This window comes from Schistocerca serialis, chromosome 12 (genome assembly GCF_023864345.2).
Source record: "Schistocerca serialis cubense isolate TAMUIC-IGC-003099 chromosome 12, iqSchSeri2.2, whole genome shotgun sequence".
Taxonomy (NCBI): domain Eukaryota; kingdom Metazoa; phylum Arthropoda; class Insecta; order Orthoptera; family Acrididae; genus Schistocerca; species Schistocerca serialis.
The window spans coordinates 608025-633083 of record NC_064649.1 but is presented as its reverse complement, the minus strand read 5'-3'; the positions used below and the strand labels follow the sequence as shown (position 1 = coordinate 633083).

At 46.4% G+C, this 25059-nt stretch overlaps 1 protein-coding gene across 1 annotated transcript in view; it reads right to left on the bottom strand.

Moving 5' to 3' along the window:
- Positions 1-25059, bottom strand: part of LOC126428335 (neuronal acetylcholine receptor subunit alpha-4-like) — a 588239-nt gene that overhangs the window by 33295 nt on the left and 529885 nt on the right. Inside the window, exon 17 of the mRNA XM_050090270.1 lies at positions 4324-4635. Within this exon, the coding sequence (XP_049946227.1) occupies positions 4324-4635 (312 nt within the window). The remainder of the gene's footprint in view (positions 1-4323; positions 4636-25059) is intronic.

Sequence of the window (25059 nt, the reverse complement as noted above, 5' to 3'; positions counted from 1 at the left end):
ATGGAGAGCAAAATGCATTCCTATCTGAAAATGCAATTAATGAAAGTAGCAAACCTATGACGACTGAGGCAATAACACAGTCAGTAACTGACACACACAAATTATTAAGCCAACACTCACAAACCAATTACAGAGGTAATGGTTCAGTAGCAATTACCATTGCTGATAATTTGTCCGAACATACTGATTGTCTCATAGAGCCATCTTTTTAACTTCCCTGTATGGTGTACGCAGAATCATCTGTAGTGAAGTCTCGGAATTGTTTGGTAAGTAACACGAACTGCCCCTCTACTTGCAGCTCAGATCCCGGGTGTGCCCGAGTCCCCGCACATCAGATGATGTGCCGCTCCCCGCCCCCCGCCCCCCTATCGGATGATCCGGCAGGCCTGTCACGGCCGCGCCGGCTGACGGCGCCAGAAACAATGCGGCCGCCACATTGTGGCCCGAGACAATGGCGGCGCGCGGCGGCGGGTAATTTTGCAGCTCATAACGCGGGGAAGCCCCGGGCGGTGCGGGTGCGCTTTGTCACGGCGACGCCAGCGCCGCGGGCGGTAAACACCGGAGGCGAGGCGAGGCGACGGCTCCCTCACAATTAGCGGCGCGCCGGCAGCATGGTAAATGCAGCAGACACCTGCTGGCACAGGAGGGCGGGGGTACGAACCCTGGACACCGAAAGGCGCGGTGCCGAAGACACACAGAGTTCAGGTCCACATCTGTAGTACCGTCACCACAGTAAAACAGAACGCTCGTGTGTGCGTGGGTGTGTGTTTCGTGCATTCAGGGCGACCAACGGTAGGGTTATTAGCGCCCTCCCTAAAATATGATGAGCCAGTTGTGGTTGAAGCTGCTCACACTAAAATCCTCGAAATACGATTTCGCTTAATACACCACCTCATCCATTTTCACTCACATTCACAAAACCATTTGTACCCAGTCGTGTATAAGGTAAAATTTGCAACTTGGTCGCTGTTCAAATGTACTATTCAAACCGTACGTGAACTATAGCATAAAGCTACATAAATGCCAAGTGTGGCTGGATGATCGCTTACAAAATACCGGGACGAGGTAGCCAGACTGATGCCACAAAATCTTTAAAGTCTTACCACACTTGTCGCGCTGTCTGCTAAGACAGGCGACATGCCGGCCGCTGTGGCCGAGCGGTTCTAGGCGCTTTAGTCTGGAACCGCGCGACCGCTACGGTCGCAGTTTCGAATCCTGCCTCGGGCATGGATGTGTGTGATGTCCTTAGGTTAGTTAGGTTTAAGTAGTTCTAAGTTCTAGGGGACTGATGACCTCCGATGTTAAGTCCCATAGTGCTCAGAGCCATTTGAACCATTTTTTTTTTTTTTTTTTTTTTGGAGCATGCGACATATCAGCTGGTAACCTAGGCCCTGCTTGACAACAATTTTGATCATCTACAGGCTGGAAAAAATACGATCCGACGGCGTCAGAGAACGATAGGGGAGGGCAAATGGAACGAAATCTACCAATGACTACAAAATCACCATTATGGGACGACAGCCTTAAAAGGACAGCTAATCAGCAGCGATCTCCTCGAATCCATGACCTCCACGAAAGAATTTTTGTGGGTGACAATCGTTACCATTGTTCGCTACTCGATTCGTTGACGATGTCAGCTTTGCAGCAGTATCGGGAGGTAGGGAATGTGTCTGTTGGGGAGGGGGGTGGGTGGAGGACCCACACATTTCCTGTAGACATGTGAATTGAGGAAAAAAACTGAGTTCTGGTTTTTTTTTTTTTTTTTTTTACGATTCTATCAGTGATCTGCCATACTTATTAGAATAAAAGTCCATTCATTGCCTCTCCATATATGCAAAAATTTGAAAAAGTTGCGTTTAGATTTCTTTATTAACAACATTACAACTTAAATCGGCACATGTCGACTGTATTACTACGCTGCTGTTTCCATAGCACACATTATTTTAGTCAATTAACGCCATTACAGTACTTACAGAAGATCGTGTGAAACCCAGCTCGCGCTATTCCTCCACGAGACTCAGAGGTTCCCAGGTAGATGCTGTGTTTCTTGACGTCCGCAAGGCGTTCGATACAGTTCCCCACAGTCGTTTAATGAACACAGTAAGAGCATATGGACTATCAGACCAATTAAGTGGATGACATCGGAAGTTCACTGAGGCTTTTTGCGGATGATGCTGTGGTATATCGAGAGGTTGTAACAATGGAAAATTGTACTGAAATGCAGGAGGATCTGCAGCGAATTGACGCGTGGTGCAGGGAATGGCAATTCAATCTCAATGTAGACAAGTGTCATGTGCTGCGAATACATAGAAAGAAAGATCCCTTATAATTTAGCTACAATATAGCAGGTCAGAAACTGGAAGCAGTTAATTGCATAAATTATCTGGGAGTACGCATTAGGAGTGATTTAAAATGGAATGCTCATATAAAGTTGATCGCCGGTAAAGCAGATGCCAGACAGAGATTCATTGGAAGAATCCTAAGGAAATGCAATCCGAAAACAAAGGAAGTAGGATACAGTACGCTTGTTCGCTCACTGCTTGAATACTGCTCAGCAGTGTGGGATCCCTACCAGATGGGGTTGATAGAAGAGATAGAGAGGATCCAACGGAGGGCAGCGCGCTTCGTTACAGGAACGTTTAGTATTCGAAAAAGCGTTACGGAGATGATAAATGAACTCCAGTGGAAGACTCTGCAGGAGAGACGCTCAGTAGCTCGGTACGGGCTTTTGTTGAAGTTTCGAGAACATACCTTCACCGAGGAGTCAAGCTGTATATTGCTCCCTCCTACGTATATCTCGCGAAGAGACCATGAGGATAAAATCAGAGAGACCAGAGCCCACACAGAGACATACCGACAATCCTTCTTTCCACGAACAATAAGAGACTGGAATAGAAGAGAGAACCGATAGAGGTACTCAAGGTACTCTCCGCCACACACCGTCAGGTGGCTTGCGGAGTATGGATGTAGATGTAGATTATATCCTTCAAAAATACGGTAAGCTCGCAGTAGAAGGCATCCACGGTCAGAGGCACCAGAACGATCTTCGCCTACATCTTCCGACTCGGTGGCTTCTGGACCAGGGACCGTTGCCCGTAACTGATATGGCAGTTGTTTTCTCTGCACTAGGTTTGCGAACGGAATAGTGGTGCCAACTAAGCACGAGGTTATTATAGATTCACTGTAGTTGCAGTGGTTTACATATTCCCACAAAACTGCAAAAGTTTTGCACCGCTGCAGTAGCAAGTCTGCCGAGAGAGCGCGGCAGCGGGCAGCCGGATAACACGTACGTCGTGCTCGAAGCGCATTCACACCAGTCTGCTGTAACGGTGCAACGACACTCCAGAACCAAAAGTTCACAGAAGATTCACCAACTGACAGCTCTACTTGGCGACGGTATGCGCCGCTTAGTTCTGGCATGCCTCTGCGACGAGAAATCGACGGGTCTGCAAGCAGAGAGTGAAGACACGGGTGTGTTTCCCGCGTGGACCACAGAAGTCGTCGAACAGAGCTGAACGTACCAGAGCAGGCCGTCTGGAAGATCTTAAGACGACGCCTGAAGCTGACACCTTACCAGTTGCAGTTGTTACAAGCCCCGACTGCCGATGGCAAAGTCAGACGCTTTGAACATTCGGCACAGTTGCGACAGCTTACGGAAGAGGATGGGTTTCCTGAGAACCTTGTCTCCAGTGACGAAACAACATTTTTTTGTGAAGGGCACAGTGTGCGAATCTGGGGAGTCAGCGAAACCTCAAAACGTCGAGATTCGTGGAAAGTGAAAGTGTTGTGTGCAGCCTCACGGTTTGAACTTTACGGTCCATTTTACTTCTACGAAAGGACTCTTACAGGACGAGCGTATGTGGACGTGGAAATTGACCCGTGCAACAAATGGAGACCGACAGCGTAGAGTTTATCTTCCTTCGGGATGGTGCCCCAGCTCACTTCCATCACTATGTTCGTAAATAGGAACTTGAGAAACCGTGGTGGGGTTGATTATCAGCAGTTCGTGTCATGGCGTCCGACCTAACCCCGTGCGACACGTGAAAGATTCAGTGTTTTCGCGTCCTCTACCGAAAAACCTACCAGAACAGCGAGGTTGCATCGACAGCGCTTTAAAACAGCCTGTGCTGTGCTGAAAGTGGGAAGAACCTGACTATCGACTTGATGTCTGAGAATCAGCGAGGGGGGCGCCTCATATGGAGCTCTCGTAATATGTCAAAAAAATATTTTTCAGCTTTTCACAAAGGTCCATGACGCTATGACAAATAATGTAGCTGCAGTAATTCTGTAAAACCGCTGCAGTTATTTCTAATAAGCGCGTACTGTGCACCGTACGCGAGGCGTAGCACTCTGTCGCCGGACTCTTAGTGCCTGGTAAGATATTCAGCGGGCAGAGTGCGAGGGAGCTGGAGCTGCGGCAGGTGAGCAGCGCTGGAGCTGGAGCACCGGAGCACTGGAGCACTTGTCCAGATGAGGGCCGGAGCGCGCCGCCTTTGTGGCGCTCGCGGCGCCGACTCCATTTCTTTTGTGGCCGCTCCGGGCCCCCGGGCTCATTAATGTTGCACGGCAGGGGGGCAGGTGCAGGTCCGAGCGGTCCGCGCAGTCTCCTCACCGAAAAGTTCTGTGTGGCCTGCTCTGCCGCACAAAGGGTTCGCTAGTGTGCCTCGCAACGTATCGTGGCTTTGTAGCAGCAATTTATCAGTACCGAATTTAAACTCGGCCCGTGGCTTTATAAACAGAGAGCGTGGCTTGAGGGTTCGCTACACACAATATCGGAGATCCATCTCGAAGCCGTAACAGATACGAGCGTCCCCTTCCTCACTATTTGCTTCGCAAATTCATCCAATTTCCTTACAGTGGGCATCACTAGTACTCGGAAAGTACCGAGAAAACTCACTAATCCAGCAAAGAGATTCCCTTGCGTGATATGAGGGGAAGTCAGCGCATAAAGCAATGGCTCAGTTGGTCCTAGCATTTTCCTGACACACAGCTTCTCACCTCCAGCAACGAATTGCTAACGCGATGCACTGCGGCTTGCGGACCGCTGCAGGTTCTCCTGTGAGCTGCCTCAATCCAGGCGTCATAGCAAAGATGCACGTAATAATAGGCCCAAATCGTTTACGTCAATGTGGTGCAAAATTGTGGAACACGTTTTGTTCCATAATTATGCTTATTATGACGTATTTCGAGAACAAATGTCAAAACAGAGTCAGAAAGAGAGAACTTCTGAAACTCAGCTCGCAACATTTGAATGCATTTACTACCCAACAACATCAGGCGACTGAAGATGACGAGTCAGAAACCCAGGACGACACTGGCACTCGCTCCCCAGCGTGCGGAGAGTTCAGCAATAAAATTCGTCAAGAGAGCTTTACTTAAACGTGCAGAAAAATTGTAAGAACAGATCTGTCCACGACACAGGACAAAGCAGAATATTATACCGGAAGAAAAATCAGTACGACGGGGTTTGCCCTCCTCTGAAGCAAAAGGTAATGCAGTGCGTAGCGGCGGCGGTGGCTGCCGGAAAGTCCTCTGAACTCGTCAAACTGCGGAAACACGAGAGGCAGAGGCGCCGCGACTCAGTCTGCTCATTTGTACGGTACAGCAAAATGACTCTGCAACCACAACACTAACTGGCTCAAGCACTGACATTCCTCGTACGTTTTTCATTTCATATTCTAGTGGTTTAAGCGTGACGTTAAAGTTGCTAATTTTATCTGCAGGGGAGCACATTCTGATTATGGATGCAGCTCACTGGAGGCATTACATTCGTGCAGTTCACGCAGCGTAGAACCGATGTGGCTTACATTCAGACAAACACTACTGGAGGCAGTTGAGAGTGTATGGATGTACGTCCAAGCTCTCCTCCCAAACCCCTGGATCAATTTCAACCAAATTTGGCACAGAAACATCACGCCTCACAAGAATCAGCTCCAGTAAGAGTAGAGATACGGGCAAAAATGTATTTTTTTACAGATCCTGGCGTACAGGTTGTCCTGCACAACAGGAATATTGCGCGAGAACAGTATTGTCCGGCGTAATCAACCGGCTTTGCAGCCTCGCAAACATGTCAGGCGCAGCGAACGATATCCTGGGGCTCAACACGTAGCCTGCCTGCCTGCACGACAGACTTCTTGTGGAGTAGTGTCGCTGTTGCACAGGCCACAGGTGCTGACCAGCATGAGATGGATTAGAGGGGGGGAGGAGGGACTTGACACAGAGGCGGGGGCCTGGCAGCTGCAACTTGTACAGGGGTAATGGGTAGGTGGGAGGCGAGGATGGAAAGAGAGGGAGGCGGCGGAGGAAGTGGAGAAAGGCGGGGTGGAGAAGGTGAAACGACAGAGGGAGAGGATGCATTCAATGTACGTGTCGAATGCACATGCGTGCGAAAAAAGCTAGCAAATTAATGGAAGATGATACTGATCCCTAAACAAGGCTGAAGAAAGCATGCTGCAGTGAAAAGAACGCCAAATCTCTAAGATTCACGCTGTTTCACTGACGTTCGAAACTTAGCACAGACTTCTGTGTGACGTGCTTTTAATAGTTTCCACAACGAAACTCTGTCTCAAAATCTGGCACAAAATCCAAAGGGATTGGTCTTATGCAAATTACACCAGCAGCGAGACACAGTCAGTACCTCCACTGAGCAATACTGGGTTGTCTTTGTGATGTTAGCGAGGACAGCCGTTGTTACTAAAGTCTTCCGGATTTCCTTCGTCAGAGGAGACGGAACAAACATCCCAGAATTCCAATCAACAACAGCCGCTGAGACGAGTAACTTAGAAGCCGATGTCCTCGGTGTAATGGAGCTGCTTAAATTGCTTAATAAGGTCGAGTCTTGTGGTCCAGACTGTACACCAACAACGCTCCTTTCAGAGTACGCAGATACAATAGCTGCACAGTTAGCAATCACGCACAGCCGTTCCCTCGATAAAACGTCCGTTCCAGTCTGCGCAAGTCACACCAATACTTAAGAAAGGACACGGGAGTAATCCGTTAAATTACAGACCCATATCATTGAAGTCGAGTCGTAGTACCATTTTGAAACACACACTACGTTTCAACATTATGAGCTACCTCGAAGAAAACGATCTATTAACATACAACCAGTACGGATTCAGAAAATATTATTCGTGTGAAGCACAACTAGCGCTTTATTCACACGAAGCAGCGAGCGCTGTCGACAGGGAACGTCAATTTGATTCCGTATTTCTTGGCTTGCGAAATGCCGTTTCTCTCAAGAGACTTCAAAACAAATTGCATGCCTATGGAGTACTGTCTCAGTTGTGTGATTGGATTCGCGGTTTCCTGTCAGGAAGGACACAGTTTGTAATAATCGACGTTAAGCCATCACAGAAATAATATATGGCGTTTCCAAAAGAAGTGTTATAGGCTTCTGCTGTTCTTAATCTATATAAACAATTTAGAACACAATCTACTCGCTACTCTTGGATTGTTTGCAGATGATGCTATCATTTACCGTCTAGTAAAATCATCAGAAGATTTAGACAGGATATCTGTATGGTGCAAAAAGTGACAGTTCACTCTGCATAATGAAAAATGTGAGGTCACCTCACGAATACCAAAAGGAATCCGTAAAATGTCTGTTGTACGATAAAGCACACCAATCTAAAGGCTGTCAACTCAATTACATACAGTGCCTAGAAATGATGATTACGAATAACTTAACCTGAACGATCGCACAGATAACGTTGTGAGTAGACAACCCAAAGACTGCGATTTATTGGCAGAATACTTAGGAAACGCAACAGGTCTACTAAAGACTCTGCCTACTCTACGCTTGGTCCGTCATCTGCTGGAGTATCGGCGTACAGTAAGGAATCCTCAGCACACAGGATTGACAGAGAACATCAGACAAGCCCAAAGGAGGGCACATAGTTCTGTATTATCACGAAGTAAGAGACAGAGTGTCACAGATACGAGAGGCGACTTGGGATGGCAATTATTAATTTTTCGTTGCGGTGAGATCTTTACACCTAATTTCTATTACTAGCTATCTCCTCTGGATGCGAAAACAGTTTATTGACGCCAGTCTAAATAGGAAGAAATCAAATCGGAGCCCGTACGGAAAGATTTAAATGTTCCTTTTTCACACTCTCTATTTGAGAGTGGAATGCTAGAGAAACAGTCTGAAGGTGGTTGACGAACCTTCCTTTCAGGCACCTAAGTAGCGCCGTAGGTGTAACACGTTTCCCGTCTGATATGGGTGCTGCAAACAGCAGACCTTTTGTGACACCTGACAACAAGTGTTCGTCGCATAGCATTCTGTCATGTGGGCTGGAGCATCTTCTTGCTAGGCATATGCACCATCACTCTGGACTACCATGGCATGTGCCGATGCGAATTCCACTTCACGCCTCGGCGCACCGCTTTTTTTTTGGTCATCAGTCTACTGACTGGTTTGATGCGGCCCGCCACAAATTCCTTTCCTGTGCTAACCTCTTCATCTCAGAGTAGCACTTGCAACCTACGTCTTCAATTATTTGTTCGACGTATTCCAATCTCTGTCTTCCTCTACAGTTTTTGCCCTCTGCAGCTCCCTCTAATACCATGGAAGTCATTCCCTCATGTCTTAGCAGATGTCCTGTCATCCTGTCCCTTCTCCTTATCAGTGTTTTCCACATATTCCTTTCCTCTCCGATTCTGCGTAGAACCCCCTCATTCCTTACCTTATCAGTCCACCTAATATTCAACATTCGTCTATAGCACCACACCTCAAATGCTTCGATTCTCTTCTGTTCCGGTTTTCCCACAGTCCATGTTTCACTACCATACAATGCTGTACTCCAGACGTACATCCTCAGAAATTTCTTCCTCAAATTAAGGCCGGTATTTGATATTAGTAGACTTCTCTTGGCCAGAAATGCCTTTTTTGCCATAGCGAGTCTGCTTTTGATGTCCTCCTTGCTCCGTCCGTCATTGGTTATGTTATTGCCTAGGTAGCAGAATTCCTTAACTTCATTGACTTCGTGACCATCAATCCTGATGTTAAGTTTCTCGCTGTTCTCATTTCTACTACTTCACATTACCTTCGTCTTTCTCGGATTTACTCTCGAACCATACTGTGTACTCATTAGACTGTTCATTCCGTTCAGCAGATCATTTAATTCTTCTTCACTTTCACTCAGGATAGCAATGTCATCAGCGAATCGTATCATTGATATCCTTTCACCTTGTATTTTAATTCCACTCCTGAATCTTTCTTTTATTTCCATCATTGCTTCCTCGATGTACATATTGAAGAGTAGGGGCGAAAGGCTACAGCCTTGTCTTACACCCTTCTTAATACGAGCACTTCGTTCTTGATCGTCCACTCTTATTATTCCCTCTTGGTTGTTGTATATGACCCGTCTCTCCCTATAGCTTACCCCTACTCTTTTCAGAATCTCGAACAGCTTGCACCACTTTATACTGTCGAACGCTTTTTCCAGGTCGACAAATCCTATGAAAGTGTCTTGATTTTTCTTTAGCCTTGATTCCATTATTAGCCGTAACGTCAGAATTGCCTCTCTCGCCCCTTTACTTTTCCTAAAGCCAAACTGATCGACACCTAGCGCATTCTAAATTTTCTTTTCCATTCTTCTGTATATTATTCTTGTAAGCAGCTTCGATGCATGAGCTGTTAAGCTGATCGTGCGATAATTCTCGCACTTGTCAGCTCTTTCCGTCTTCGGAATTGCGTGGGTGATGCTTTTCCGAAAGTCAGATGGTATGTCGCCAGACTCATATATTCTACACACCAACGTGAATATACGTTTTGTTGCAACTTCCCCCAATGATTTTAGAAATTCTGATGGAATGTTATCTATCCCTTCTGCCTTATTTGACCGTAAGTCCTCCAAAGCTCTTTTAAATTCCGATTCTAATACTGGATCCCCTATCTCTTCTAAATCGACTCCTGTTTCTTCTTCTATCACATCAGACAAATCTTCACCCTCATAGAGGCTTTCAATGTATTCTTTCCACCTATCTGCTCTCTCCTTTGCATTTAACAGTGGAATTCCCGTTGCACTCTTAATGTTACCACCGTTGCTTTTAATGTCACCAAAGGTTGTTTTGACTTTCCTGTATGCTGAGTCTGTCCTTCCGACAATCATATCTTTTTCGATGTCTTCACATTTTTCCTGCAGCCATTTCATCTTAGCTTCCCTGCACTTCCTATTTATTTCATTTCTCAGCGGCTTGTATTTCTGTATTCCTGATTTTCCCGGAACATGTTTGTACTTCGTCCTTTCATCAATCAACTGAAGTATTTCTTCTGTTACCCATGGTTGCTTCGCAGCTACCTTCTTTGTACCTATGTTTTCCTTCCCAACTTCTGTGATGGCCCTTTTTAGAGATGTCCATTCCTCTTCAACTGTACTGCCTACTGCGCTATTCCTTATTGCTGTATCTATAGCGTTAGAGAACTTCAAACGTATCTCGTCATTCCTTAGTACTTCCGTATCCCACTTCTTTGCGTATTGATTCTTCCTGACTAATGCCTTGAACTTCAGCCTACTCTTCATCAGTACTATATTGTGATCTGAGTCTATATCTGCTCCTGGGTACGCCTTACAATCCAGTATCTGATTTCGGAATCTCTGTCTGACCATGATGTAATCTAATTGAAATCTTCCCGTATCTCCTGGCCTTTTCCAAGTATACCTCCTCCTCTTGTGATTCTTGAACAGGGTATTCGCTATTACTAGCTGAAACTTGTTACAGAACTCAATTAGTCTTTCTCCTCTTTCATTCCTTGTCCCAAGCCCATATTCTCCCGTAACCTTTTCTTCTACTCCTTCTCCTACAACTGCATTCCAGTCGCCCATGGCTATTAGATTTTCGTCCTCCTTTACATACTGCATTACCCTTTCAATATCCTCATACACTTTCTCTATCTGTTCATCTTCAGCTTTCGACGTCGGCATGTATACCTGAACCATCGTTGTCTGTGTTGGTCTGCTGTCGCTTCTGATTAGAACAACCCGGTCACTGAACTGTTCACAGTAACACACCCTATGCCCTACCTTCCTATTCATAACGAATCCTACACCTGTTATACCATTTTCTGCTGCTGTTGATATTACCCGATACTCATCTGACCAGAAATTCTTGTCTTCCTTCCACTTCACTTCACTGACCCCTACTATATCTAGATTGAGCCTTTGCATTTCCCTTTTCAGATTTTCTAGTTTCCCTACCACGTTCAAGCTTCTGACATTCCACGCCCCGACTCGTAGAACGTTATCCTTTCGTTGATTATTCAATCTTTTTCTCATGGTAACCTCCCCCTTGGCAGTCCCCTCCCGAATGGGGGACTATTCCGGAATCTTTTGCCAATGGAGAGATCATCATGACACTTCTTCAATTACAGGCCACATGTCCTGTGGATACACGTTGCGTGTCCTTAATGCAGTGGTTTCCATTGCCTTCTGCATCCTCATGTCGTTGATCATTGCTGATTCTTCCGCCTTTAGGGGCAATTTCCCACCCCTAGGACGAGAGAGTGCCCTGAACCTCTATCCGCTCCTCCGCCCTCTTTGACAAGACCGTTGGCAGAATGAGGCTGACTTCTTATGCCGGAAGTCTTCGGCCGCCAATGCTGATTATTTATCAAAATTTAGGCAGTGGCGGGGATCGAACCCGGGACCGAAGACGTTTTTGATTATGACCACCGCTATTCCCCATGTAAACTCGCATAGTATTGCCGAGGTTCTCCAGTATTGGGATAGCACCTTAACAGTGGGCGAAATGGGGTTAATCGTGGCCGTGAGGTGTAGGTGATATGTAACTGATATTTCTGAGACATACCGAGTCTCACCTTCATCTACGATAATGATGTAGGCTGAAGCAATAAATTAAAATTTATACCAGTGCTGGGAGTGTAACCCAGATTCGTGCTCACTAGGCCAATGCGCAAGCTGTCGATTCAGCCTACATCATTATCGTACCTAAAGGTGAGGCCCAGTGTCTCGAGAATATCAGTTATATGCGATTAATACTCTATCACTGTGATACACTTATACACTGCCAAGTCACATTGATGTGACCATCTGTCAAAAGCCTGCGGACAGAGTAAGAGAGAGACAACGAGGTTTTGGAAGTACCGTACCGTCAACTGCTCTAGGTTTCTCGGTCGAGTATCCGCGGCGTGAACAGCCTGACGGAGGCCATCCCACAGACTGTCGACTGGCTCAGAATCCGAGCAGCTCGGTGGCCTCAGGAGTACGTGAGGTCGTGCTGGAGCTCCGCGAGCCGCCGGCGTGCACTGGCAGGCTCTGCAGTGTCTGCTGGTGGATTCCGCGGCGCTGAGGAGAAGCAAACTGCATCTAGGGGAGAATGTCGTCCCCTCGGGTCGATCCAGCGTGCCTTCCGTAATGACGAGATAACCCAGGGGATGCAGGATGTAACGTTCTCTTCTGCATCCTGCACGCTTCCAACGATTGTTGCAGGGTGTTTGGCTCCAGACATTTCACACCGATTGATTCATCTGCAAAGGCTCCCTCTCCCCACTCAGTGGACGTCCGGTTACGTTACTGACACGCAAATTCCGGCTCTCGTCGCTGACGAACAGCATCCAGAACGGGTGCTCGAACCAGACGCCCGCTTCGGACGTTCGTAGGCAGCGACTTTCGCCGAACGGTCATCGAGACGAGACGCCTGTTGAGCCGGACACATTTCTCCAGCCGCCGTCCACCGCTGTGGTCTGCGGCCCGCGATCCACCGCAGCTGTCCGCCACGCACCGTATACACTAATCACGGCGGCACGGGAACAGTTTACGAATGTAGCCGTTTCGGAGAGGCTGCCACACGTGGCCCAAAAGCCTACGATCGTCGTATAAATCGCTCCGTTTCTGCAATACGGCACGGTTTTTAGCATCCCTCGGACACTCTTTTTACGTGCCCTCCACTGCTAGTGCTGCCACCTGCGGTCAGTGAGCTGTTGTTGCACTTTGACGTCCGAGGTAGCTGGTGGTCACGTTAGTGTGATTGGACCGCGTACTTACTGGCCCAGTAGGCGTGTAACATGCTGAGAAATACCTGTTCAGCAGATTTGCACTCAGTGAAGTAACCTCTCGAGAACTGGTGCGATCATGCTGGTAGATTCTGCCCAGCTCGTGTGCACAGCAGAGCCGCCGCTCAGGCGGGCCACGGTTCAAATCGCTCTGAGCAGTATGGGACTTAACATCTGAGGTCATCAGTCCCCTAGCACTTACAACTACTTAAACCTAACTAACCCAAGGACATCACACACATCCATGCCCGAGGCAGGATTGGAACCTGCGACCGTAGCGGTCACGCGGTTGCAGACACGGTGTTGCCGTCGGCCACAGCCACCGCTGTGTGCGGCCGGCGGCAGTCGAAGAACCCACGGCGCGAGCGGCGCCGCGCCTCAGCTCTGCCGGCGGCGTTTGAAGCTGCCACGGCCGCCGCTTCGCGCACCATCATTAATTTACGTCAGCCTCGGCCGGGCCAGCGCCGCTGTTTGCGAATGACGCAGCCTCGACCTCTGTGCGGACAGCGCTGCGGCAGCCGCCTCTCTCTCTCTCTCTCACACACACACAGCGCGTAGGTGACGGGGCTCTGCCTCTGTGTCCGGCACCTGCTGTACCTACAGTGCTGAGGAAAGACGGTCAAAAGTTCTCCATCACGTAGATTTGTGGTTAAAATCGGGAATTAGTTTGGAATACTCTATCATACACCAGCTCTGATAATAAAACAAGTATAAACACGTACAGACTGAGTGCGTCTGTTGTGTATTTGCCTGGTGGTTCGCCTAGGCCGGCCGGTGTGGCCGAGCGGTTCTAGGCGCTTCAGTCCGGAACCGCGCTGCTGCTACGGTCGCAGGTTCGAATCCTGCCTCCGGCACGGGTGTGTGTGATGTCCTTAGGTTAGTTAGGTTTAAGTAGTTCTAAGTTGTAGGGGACTGATGACCTCAGATGTCAAGTCCCGTAGTGCTCAGAGCCATTTGAACCATTTGGTTCGCCTAGAGGGACGCCGATGAATATCCTTAACAATACTGATATGTCTTTACCCGAGACGGTTCTACTCCAATAGGCCTGATTCGTTCTGCTGTCTGTGTAGCAATCAGTTCGCATTAATTTATAATACACTGTGTTTGTATACATACCACATTACCGCCTAATGGCACGAAGCACGAGGTGGGAATTAACAAAGTGCTGTACTTGTAGCTATGCATCGGCAAGGCTGTTCTAGTAAGAGAACAGCAACACACGTTGGCTTAGCTCACTCTGCAGTGCTGTATACATTGCAGCGGTTCGAGCAAAGTGGCGCCAGCGCCACAGCTTTACAGGGAAGGTTAGTGCACACGGGTGCAGAGTAAACGTACAGGCCGCGGCTCGTGTTCTCGCTTCCCGCGCCCGGGTTCCCGGGTTCGATTCCCGGCGGGGTCAGGGATTTTCTCTGCCTCGTGATGACTGGGTGTTGTGTGATGTCCTTAGGTTAGTTAGGTTTCAGTAGTTCTAAGTTCTAAGGGACTGATGACCATAGATGTTAAGTCCCATAGTGCTCAGAGCCATTTGGACCAGTAAACGTACAGGACTCATAGTGTACCCGAAATTCGAGAGGAAGTAAATAGTATGTGAGTAGCTCCAGTTTCCGTCTCAACGCTTATGATGTATCGTGCAATACGAGAGATAGCAGTGTGACTTGACGGTGCTAGAGAGAGAGAGAGAGAGAGAGAGACAAAGATATTCTTTATTACTGAGTGGCGGTTAGCTCTCATATAACTATTCTTAGTGTAGGAAGTCTTTGTTCTTGTTAAGAAGTAATTCATTAAGAGGTTTCATCCTTGTGAAGTAGAAATCGACGCCTTTGCGAGACTTTGAAGGAAATTGTATTATATGTATATAAGCCAGTGAACAGATAATTCATGTTACGAGAAGAATTTCATTGCCACAAAACTCAATAAAGATTGTTGATTTCAAGAAGGTACGTGTTTATTCCACAATTGACGTATTGGTCAATTATGATCCATTAATGAATACCAGATCGAGAACATTTCCGACGGGAGCGTTCAGTTCTAATTAAATAGTCTGATGCTTTCTTCGGAAAAGGAGTAACTTCACGGATCATTTAAATCCACCAATCTTGGACATTTCTTAAGAACTGAAAGCAAATCTGATTGCTATGCAACAGAGCCCAGACGAATATTTCTCCGCAACTCTGATGAACACTTCCAGCTTCAATACACCGTCTGCAGCAACTGGAGCAGATCGCTACAACAACGGAAGCGACAACATCGCCCTGTATCAAACCAACGGTGTAGGTATTCAACACAACAGAGCACACACAGTCACTCATACACATAAAGACAAACACAAGGTGGTGTCGGACACATATATAGAGGGGGAGACGCTCGCTCACTCAACGTGAGCGCTCACCACAGACTGTATACTGCAGCGGCGTCTCCGTGAACGACGTTTCGAGGGGGCGCGACGGCCAAAAACCCGTCACTACGAAAATAAATTACGGTGAAACGAGCGCAATAGACACAGCAACAAAAAACTGCAGCATGCAGCAACGGTCCGAGGTGTTATTCACGGTCTAATCTAAGCTTGAAGTATTTCGTATCCATCGTCGAATATTCGTTCGACAACTTCGTGGAGAACGCACGAAGACTGAGTGTGTGTGGGACACCAGCGGTGGAGCGTGGTGGAGGACTCTCAGGCCACAGAGTCCGCGGTCTTGTCAGAATTAAAGGGGGAAGGCCATCACAGCGTACTCACGAACAGTAAACTTCCATCTTAGAAGAGACTTATTGCTCGTGGGTTTGTTCTGCAGCAGGACAATGATCCAAAACATGATTCTAAATTTAACTTGTACAGAGGGCATGTTAGTACGAAAGATAAATGTGGGGAACTTAAGAATGTGATGTGGCAATGTTGGTCATCTGACTTAAATCAGGGGATGAACTTGACGGAAGCCAGAAAACTAAAGCCATCTAATGTTCAAGATGTATGGAATTATTTACAGACGTGTTGGACAGCAATGTCTGCAAAAACACAACCAAGTCTCATCTTCAGAATGCCAAGAGTTTGTGCAGCTGTCCTGACGATACTAAAATTTAAATCGCATACCATTGTACTTAACGATAGTTAGAGAAAATATTTATTTTGTTGTTCTATTTAGCATGTACGATGTGTTTGTGCATTGAATTAAAGTTTGTGGCTTTTTTCTTAAGTGATAGAAAACTTTTTACTGGTAGTATATATAGAAGAGAAAGAAACTTGATATTAGGAAAGAGGAATTGCATTAAGATTAGAAGGGCAATGCGATATAGCGAAAAGAATTTGAGAGAGCAAAAGACCTGTGTCAAACATGGGGCGCACCTGGAGCAGACATTTCCTCGGAATTATTGCTATAACAGAAATAATCGCGGAAAAACCATTGCCGCTGATTAAGCGAGATAAATGAAAGTGAAATACGCTGACAGATAGAGAAGAATGTAATAACGTCAACAGCAAAGAAAGGAGGTGTCGGCAAGTGGGAACATCACGGGGCCATACGTTCAATTGGAAACTAACTGCGTGTTGCTTATCGTGGGACCCTTAATTGATATGCCAGTTGGGGGCAGAATCGCAATGTCAGGCAAATCGCACCAAAGTAAGTTTATGCTGAATCTGCACACGGTGTGTAACGCAATCCTGTAACGGTCCTACCTGGAGAGGCTAGCTTCTCATATAATTTATTCATTAAATTAACTGATCAAAGTCCCCCTGCAAAAGTGCTGATGAAAAGGATTCTGGTGAGTGTTTATCTCTTAAACAGCGTTCTACAAATTTACAGTTACGTTAATTTTCTTCAAAGGAAAACAAAATTGATCAAGAATTTGCACAAGGAACAATCGTGTATATTAAATAAACCGAATATGTAAGTAGTCCTCACATGAGAGAGGCTAGTACAAACAACGCTACAAGGAGTCCAGCGTGCTTCTCAACTACGAGAAGACAGGTGAAATGTGTAATATCGATAAACAAGTGGGTGGTCGGATGCGGCAACGAGGATTTCGCGAGAAAACTGCCCCCAGCCACTGTAGAAACAGGGAGTGTCCGTAGCGCCGGCTTCTGAGGCCCGGCATCGGAACAGAAGGCCGGACTCTGTCGTGCCAGAGGTGTCGTCAGTTGTCAAGATTAAAATATCACCTCCAGAGTTCACAGCCGTGTTCGCATAGACCTTCTCTTCATAATTATGCTGTACAAATGGAGGTGATATTTTAACTACTGACGACGCCTTTGACACGATTGCTTTATGTATCTCCACTGCAGGATGTGATTTTAGTGTATTTTTGCTTCTGATGAAGGTATATTTAGATATATCGAAACAGTGGTCAAGGATTTCAATTAATCTTTATCCTGCAACTGTTTGGTTGTTATCATTTACCGTGAAGATTTTCAACAGTTGCTGCTTGAGCAACGTTTAAAAGCTTGAATGCAAAATCCCCAAGATTGTCTCCCTGTTACAGAAGCTCGAAATTTAGCGCGGACTTCAATGCGAGATGCTTATAATGGTTTCCACAATGAAACTTTATCTCGAAACCAGACAGAAAATGCAAAGAGATCCTCGTCGTATGCGAAGTATGTTAGCGTCAAGACACAATCAATGCCTCCTCTGCGCGATGTCAATGGAAATATCATCGACGACGGGCTTCCAAATTAGAGTTACTAAACACGGTCTTCCGAAATTCCTCCACCAGGGAAGGCAAAGCAAATATTCCAGAACTCTAATCAAGAAGAGCTGCCAACATGAGTAACTCATAAGTAAATATCCTCGGAGTAGTGAAGCAATTTAAATCACTTAATAAAAGCATATCTTCCGGTCCAGACTGTATACCAATTACGTTGCTTTCAGACTGTGCTGATGTAATGGCCCCATACTTAACAATCATGTACAATCGCTCGCTCGACGAAAGATTCGTAACCAAAGACAGGAAAGTTGCAAAGGTCATACCAAAATTCAAGAAAGGCAATAGGAGTAATCCACTAAGTCTCAGGCCCACACCATCAACGCCGATATGCAGCAGGATCTTGGAACGTTATGAATTAGCTGTAAGAGAACAGACAAGACGGATCTAGAAGACATCGACTGGCTCTTTACTCACACGAAGTTTTGGATGCTACCGACAAATGATTTCAAACTGATCTCGTATTTCTAGATTTCCTAAACGCTTTTGACACGGTACCTCACAAGCGGCTTGTAATCAAATTGCGTGCTTATGGAATATCGTCTTAGTTGTGCGACTGGAGTTTGGTAGTTGACGCTAACTAATGAAATGTGTGAGATCATCCACACGAGTCCTAAAAGTAATCCGTTAAACTTCAGTTACACGATTAAGAAATCAAATCTAAAGCCCGTAAAATCAACTGAGTGCCTAGGAATTACGGTTATGAAGAACTTAAACTGGAAAGAACACATAGAAAATGTTGTGCGGAAGGCGAACCAAAACTGCGATTTATTAGCAGAACACGTAGAAGATACTTGCGAAAGAAACTGCCTTCACTACTCCTGTCCGTCCTGGGACAAGTATTGCTGGGCGGTGTGGGATCCTTACCAGGTAGGATTGACAGAGTACATCGAGAAAGTTGAAAGAAGATCAGCACGATTCGTTTTATCTGGAAGCAGGGGAGGGAGTGTCTCGGGGATGATACAGGATTGAGGGTGGACATGATTAAAACAAAGCCGTTTCTCGTTGCGGTGGCATCTTCTCGCGAAATTTCAATCACCAATTTTCTCCTCCGAATGGGAAACTTTTTTGTTGGCGCCAGCCTACCATAGGGAAAACGATCATCATAAAATAAGGGAAATCAGAGCTCACACGGAAAGATCAAGGTATTCGCTTTTTCCACTCGCTGTTAAGAGATTGGAATAATGGAGAATTATTGTGAAGGCGGCTCGATGAACCCTCTGCCAGGCACGTAAGTATGATTTGCAGAGTATTCATGTAGATCGGGTGCTTTCATAAAAGCCCTGCCTGAGCAACAGTAGTGGCGGAAGGTATGAGGGGAAACTTGGAGGATAATTTCCTGATGATGTTACATTTTTAGATGGAAATTTCAACTTACCAGCCGTAGATTCTCGCGTCATGAGGCCGGGTAATAAGGACAGAGAATCATGTGAAATTGTTCCCAGTGCCTTACACGAGAATTACGTTGAGTAGTTAGAGAGGCGGCACTTGAAGGTAACATCTTAACTCCGCTGGTGAGTAACAGACCCCCACTTTTCCACTCAGCATAGAACAGTGATCGTAACTCCATTATAGCATCACTGAATACTTTGGTTGCAAACAAGAAAACAAAGAAGTTTGTATATCTTCCCGTTTAGCGAGAGCGACTAGAAACATTAAACCAATTTCAGACAACCTGACAGGTTAACATGAAAATTTCATCTCCAGCACTGACAATGTTAAGCATCAATGGGCGACGCTCGGGAGCACTGTACGACATGTGTTAGTCAGGTACGTGCCGCAAAAAGTTGTGAGGGATGGAAAAGACGCGCCGTGGTTCGTCAATCGAGTTACCAGAGAGCTGCACTGCCAAAGACTCACAGGCAAACAAAAACTAGCCGAAGCCATAATTAGCCTAAGAGGGCGCAAGCTCGAAGCGCTCGACGTATTCGAAAATAAAATTCTGTCTACCGACTTGGCAAAAAATCCTAAGAAGTTTCGGTCTCTCGTTAAACCAATAAATGTATCTAATCCATTTTTCCGTACATTCTGTGTTCACAGTGGCTTTGAAACAGAGGATGACACAGAAAAGGCTGAACTACTAGACATCTTTTTCAAAACGGTTTCGCAGAGGAAGATCGCAGTGTAGTTCCTCCTTTAAATCGCCGCACAAGCTACGAAATGACAGATATCGAAATAAGTTACCGAGAGATAGGAAAGCAGCTGAAATCGCTTGACAGAGGAAAGGCTAATATACCCGATCGACTCGGTTCTACACGGAGTACGCGAAAGAAGTGTACTGTAGGTCTGTAGAAGAGCGAAGCATTCCTAATGATTGGAAAAATGCGCAGGCCATTTCCGTTTTGACGGAGGGTCGGCGAACAGATGCACAAAACTATAGGCCTTTATATCTGACGTCATCCCTGAGCGATAGCAGTTTATAGTTTTACTCGTTTATTGGCGAGTTTTGGAGGCTTCGCATGGTGTCATTAAGAAACGAGTCAGCCAGGCGTCTGTCCCGACAACACGAAGTGAGCCAGGGGGTGTCCGGGTTCCCAGAGCTCTGCCGCGGTCGCGACTTGCCCCGCCCTGGCTGTGGCGCAATCTCACTGCAAGTCCGCAGCAGCCAGCTGCCCGTACGTAGGCGTAACGGCGCTGCTCCACCATCGAGAGAAAATTCGGTGCTCTTCCGTCCGAATCACGCCATCCAACCGACTGCCTCTTGCTCGCCACCGTGTTTAGCCGTGAAAGGTGCAGCCCCTCTCCGTAGACCTGTCGTCGTGACTTCTCTGACGTACGGAGGCCTTGACGATTGAATGGAACACGGTCAGCAGCCCATACCGACCTCATCCACGTTAGGATGCGTTCGGTAAGCCGAGAACGAGTAATTTCTGTAGGGTTCCCCTGTGTTCGCGTAAGGAAACCGCATTTCTCGTCAGTCGCCGCGGCAATAGCTCGGAATCCTCGTCTCCGTGTAGTGTTTTCCAGAAAACGGGAGTCGGAGCAGAATAGAGGGCACTTGTGGCGACGCAGCCTGGGCCGCCTGCGATCCAGAGGGTGTGGGCGGCAGCCGCCTCCGCCCGCTACAGACGGGCTCGTTCTGGAGTCCAGGAAGTGCCGCTGTTTGCACTCGTGTTATCCACTGTTTGCGGAATTTGCTACGCAACTTGTGTTGCCTGATTAATCATATTGTTCTGTGGGTCTCGAACTTGTTTACTCTGTATATGCGAGCTGGGCAGATTCCCGAGCAGTCGTCCACGCAGATGAGGTACATCCCTCAGTAATCGCGGGACATTCGTGATTAAACTGAGCTTCTAGATAGCTTTGTCTTTCATTTTTGCGCTCGTTGTCTCGGTGCAGTTTCTCACGTAAAATTAAGAGATTTTAGCTTCATTTAACTAGAAAGTTATGTTTGGTACGTGTCGAAATTTTCAGTAAATAAATGACTTACAAAATGCACAGTTAATTTGAATCTCAAAACCAAACTACTGTCCTACAATTGATCCTGATTAGGAGACCCTCTGAATACAAATGTAACACCTGTATTCCTAATACGTTCGCCTCACTGTGACGGCATTTAATTAAGAAGCAGGTGCCAACTATTTTGTTTAAATGTTAAACGTAAGAGCGGTTTGATCTGAGATTACGACTTACTATTTACGAGTGTTGTCCTCCTGAGCTCGCTTAGGCCTGCTACCGGCTGATTAAAGAGAGCAGAAAGTAGAGACAGGTACCCCAAGTTCTGCTCGTGTCCATTCAGGTCCCAGGAACAAAATGGTTACTATTGACATGTTTTATGCTCACATATTATGACGTATCTGGAGACCAAGAATCTCCTTTGTAGCAGTCAACAAAGGTCCCGAAAACAACGGTCGTGCGAAACCCGCTCGCTCTGTTTGTCCGCACAGCACACACAGGCGCGTTGACTGCTGAAATGTTTTCGGTCCAGTTCCGCACTGTCGACTCCCCGCCACCCTAAAGAACAAAATACGAGTGTGCGAAATGTCAGACCAACTATGTGACTGTATTCAAAAGTTCCTAGCAAACACTTCTTTGACAATTGCGAGAAATCTTCAGACGTACAAGTAATTTGAGACGTGACCTAGGGAAGTAATACAACACAATTTTTTTCACTGTATGTATGAATCACTGTTTAACGTTGCCAGTTGTGCACGTAATTCGTTAATGTTTAAGGTTTCATATTTTTGTTGTATAAGGGGCGATCATAAAGTTTCCGTCCGAAGGCTGTACAGTTCAGAACCGGTACACCAACCAGACAACATCGCCGTCTGGTAAAACACCGTGAAGAGGTCCGCAGATGGCCGCTGCACATCAGCGGAGGCTGGTGCTCGGCTGGTGCTCGGCTGTCCCCCACTTGAGTTGCGAAGCAGCAGGCCCCGCTGGAGCACGATTCCACAACGCGCGTTTTCGACTGACATGCTGCCCGACACAAACGCTTCATTGTGCGGCCAACGTCTACTGGTGTTTGTCTTCTGGTAGCCAGCTAAAGAACAACAGCACGACTGTCCCGTGTGGATGCATTTCGTAATAGTTTAGCTACAGTTCAGTTTCCAGCACTTATCGCACGCACGTCCGAAGGACACTCACGCTATGTTGCAGCAACACTCTCCAACGGAAACTTTATGACCGCCCCTTACAATATGTACACTGCGTAAAAGCTCCTGTTAAACACCTAAGTAAACTAAACGTGCTTTTTCAGGTTAGAATTCGATATGTCCAAAGAAAAGTGCCACAGGCAACTTTATCTTTGAGAATCGCAGTCAAGACAGAAGCCTTAAGAACTGACAGAGGGTGAGCTCACTCTGTGTGTAAGAAGGTGTATTTGTCAAAAACGTGCATTTGTAAGAAAAAATGAAACCTGTTTAACTCAAAATGACACCATAGTTTGTGTGGCAAAGGAAAACTTACATGTTACATTCTTTATTTTTTATTTTATGTTTGTATTTTATTAAGACGCAAGCTACGTTAGTGAAATGTATCAGATTAATTAATATATTTTTAGTTTACGATTATTTTCACCTCACTTTTTTAATTAATACGGTCGATGAGACTCTGTGACGTTCCTAACAAATTTACTTTAGTGTCTGATTATAATGCATTAAAAAATACAAATATTTTTAAAATCCCAGTCAGCTCTAAATTGATTTTGACTGAAATAGTTCCCCCAAACAAATTTCTCTAGCTGAAAATAGTTTTGTTCTAAAATTCAAACATATTCAGAAGTAAATTCTAGCTATGGCAAGGAAATTCTAGTTGTAACAGAGGCATTCAGTGTGAAAGAGTTTTAACTCGAAAGCAGGCAGCACAACACACCTGCTGTGCTAACCGGCCTACGTGTCAGTGGCTGGAAGGCCGCTTCTTACTCCTGACTTACAGGCTGCCTCTCAAAGCAGTTTGCTGCTGTTCCCACACACCAGTGGTCTGAGGCGCTGCAGTCGTGGACTGTGCGGCTGGTCCTGGCGGAGGTTCGAGTCCTCCCTCGGGCGTGGGTGTGTGTGTTTGTCCTTAGGATAATTTTGGTTAAGTAGTGTGTAAGCTTAGGGACTGATGACCTTAGCAGTTCAGCTCCATAAGATTTCACACACATGGAACAATTTAAGCCGGCTGCGGTGGGTGAGCGGTTCTAGGCGGTTCGGTCCGGAACTGGGCGACTGCTACGGTCGCAGGTTCGAATCCTGCCTCGGGCATGGATGTGTGTGATGTCCTTAGGTTAGATAGGTTTAAGTGGTTCTAAGTTCTAGGGGACTGATGCCCTCAGATGTTGAGTCCCATAGTGCTCAGAGCCATTTGAACCATTTGAACCCACACACCACTCCTGTAGTGCAGGGCAACCTATATACCAAGGACTTAAAAATACACACATCTGTATCTTCATAAATATTATAGCCGGGGCATTGTGAGCCCCCCTAGGTTGGTACTCTTGGAGCAAGGCTTCTGTGTCAGATTTGGAACAACTGTCTCAAAACTCTGCTTTACATACCACGTGATCAAAAAGTCAGTATAAATTTGAAAACTTAATAAACCACGGAATAACGTAGATAGAGAGGTAAAAATTGACACACATGCTTTGAATGAGATGGGGTTTTATTAGAACCAAAAAAAAGAAGTATTGCTAGACGTGTGAAAGATCTCTTGCGCGCATTGTTTGGTGATGATCGTGTGCTCAGCTGCCACTTTCATCATGCTTGGCCTCCCAGGTCTCCAGACCTCAGTCTGTGCGATTATTGGCTTCGGGGTTACCTGAAGTCGCAAGTGTATCGTGATCGACCGACATCTCTAGGAATGCTGAAAGACAACATCTGACGCCAATGCCTCACCATAACTCTGGATATGCTTTACAGTGCTGTTCACAACACTATTCCTCGACTACAGCTGTTGTCGAGAAATGATGGTGGACATATTGAGCATTTCCTGTAAAGAACATCATCTTTGCTTTGTCTTACTTTGTTATGCTAATTATTGCTATTTTGATCAGATGAAGCGCCATCTGTCGGACATCTTTTGTACGTTTGTATTTTTTTGGTACTAATAAAACCCCATGTCACTGCATGCATGTGTGTCAATTTGTACCTCTCTATGTACTTTATTCCGTGATTTATTCAGTTTTCAAATTTGTACTAACTTTTTGATCACCTGGTATATTGCCCCTCTCTCTCTCTACCCACGTCCTCTGCCAATCCCTTCATCCCACCCTTTCTACCCATTTCCCTCTCCCCACTCTCGCTATATCAATCTCTCTCTCTCCTCCCGCTCCTTTCTCCCCATCCATCTCCTCCTGCTGTACTCTCCCTACACCTCCTCCTCCCCACCTCATCCTAATCATCTCTTCATGCCCTCTCTACCTATCGATTCCCACTCCACCCACTCCTATCCACCTCCTCTTTCCCGTTCCTCTATCCATCTCCTCCTGCAACTTTTTCTGTATTTCCTCAGCCTGTTCCTCTGTTTAGTCTGCAGCTCGTGGTCATGCGGTAGCGTTCTCGCTTCCCACACCTGGGTTCCCGGGTTCGATTCCTGGCAGGGTCAGGGATTTTCTCTGCCTCATGATGACTGGGTGTTGTGTGATGTCCTTAGGTTAGTTAGGTTTAAGTAGTTCTAGGGGACTGATGACCATAGATGTTAAGTCCCATAGTGCTCAGAACCATTTCTTTTGCCCCTCTATTTATCCCTCCAGCTCCCCTCTTTGTGTCTTAACCCTCCCCCAGTCGTGTCCATCCACAAATGCAGCCCCTGAACAACTGGCTCATGAAGCAGGCTGATACTACTATTGCAACATGTCTGTCATGCAGGGCAGTCTACATGTCTGGGGCTTAAAAATCATGTTTTGCTTCCAACATATTGGCTGCCCTTCA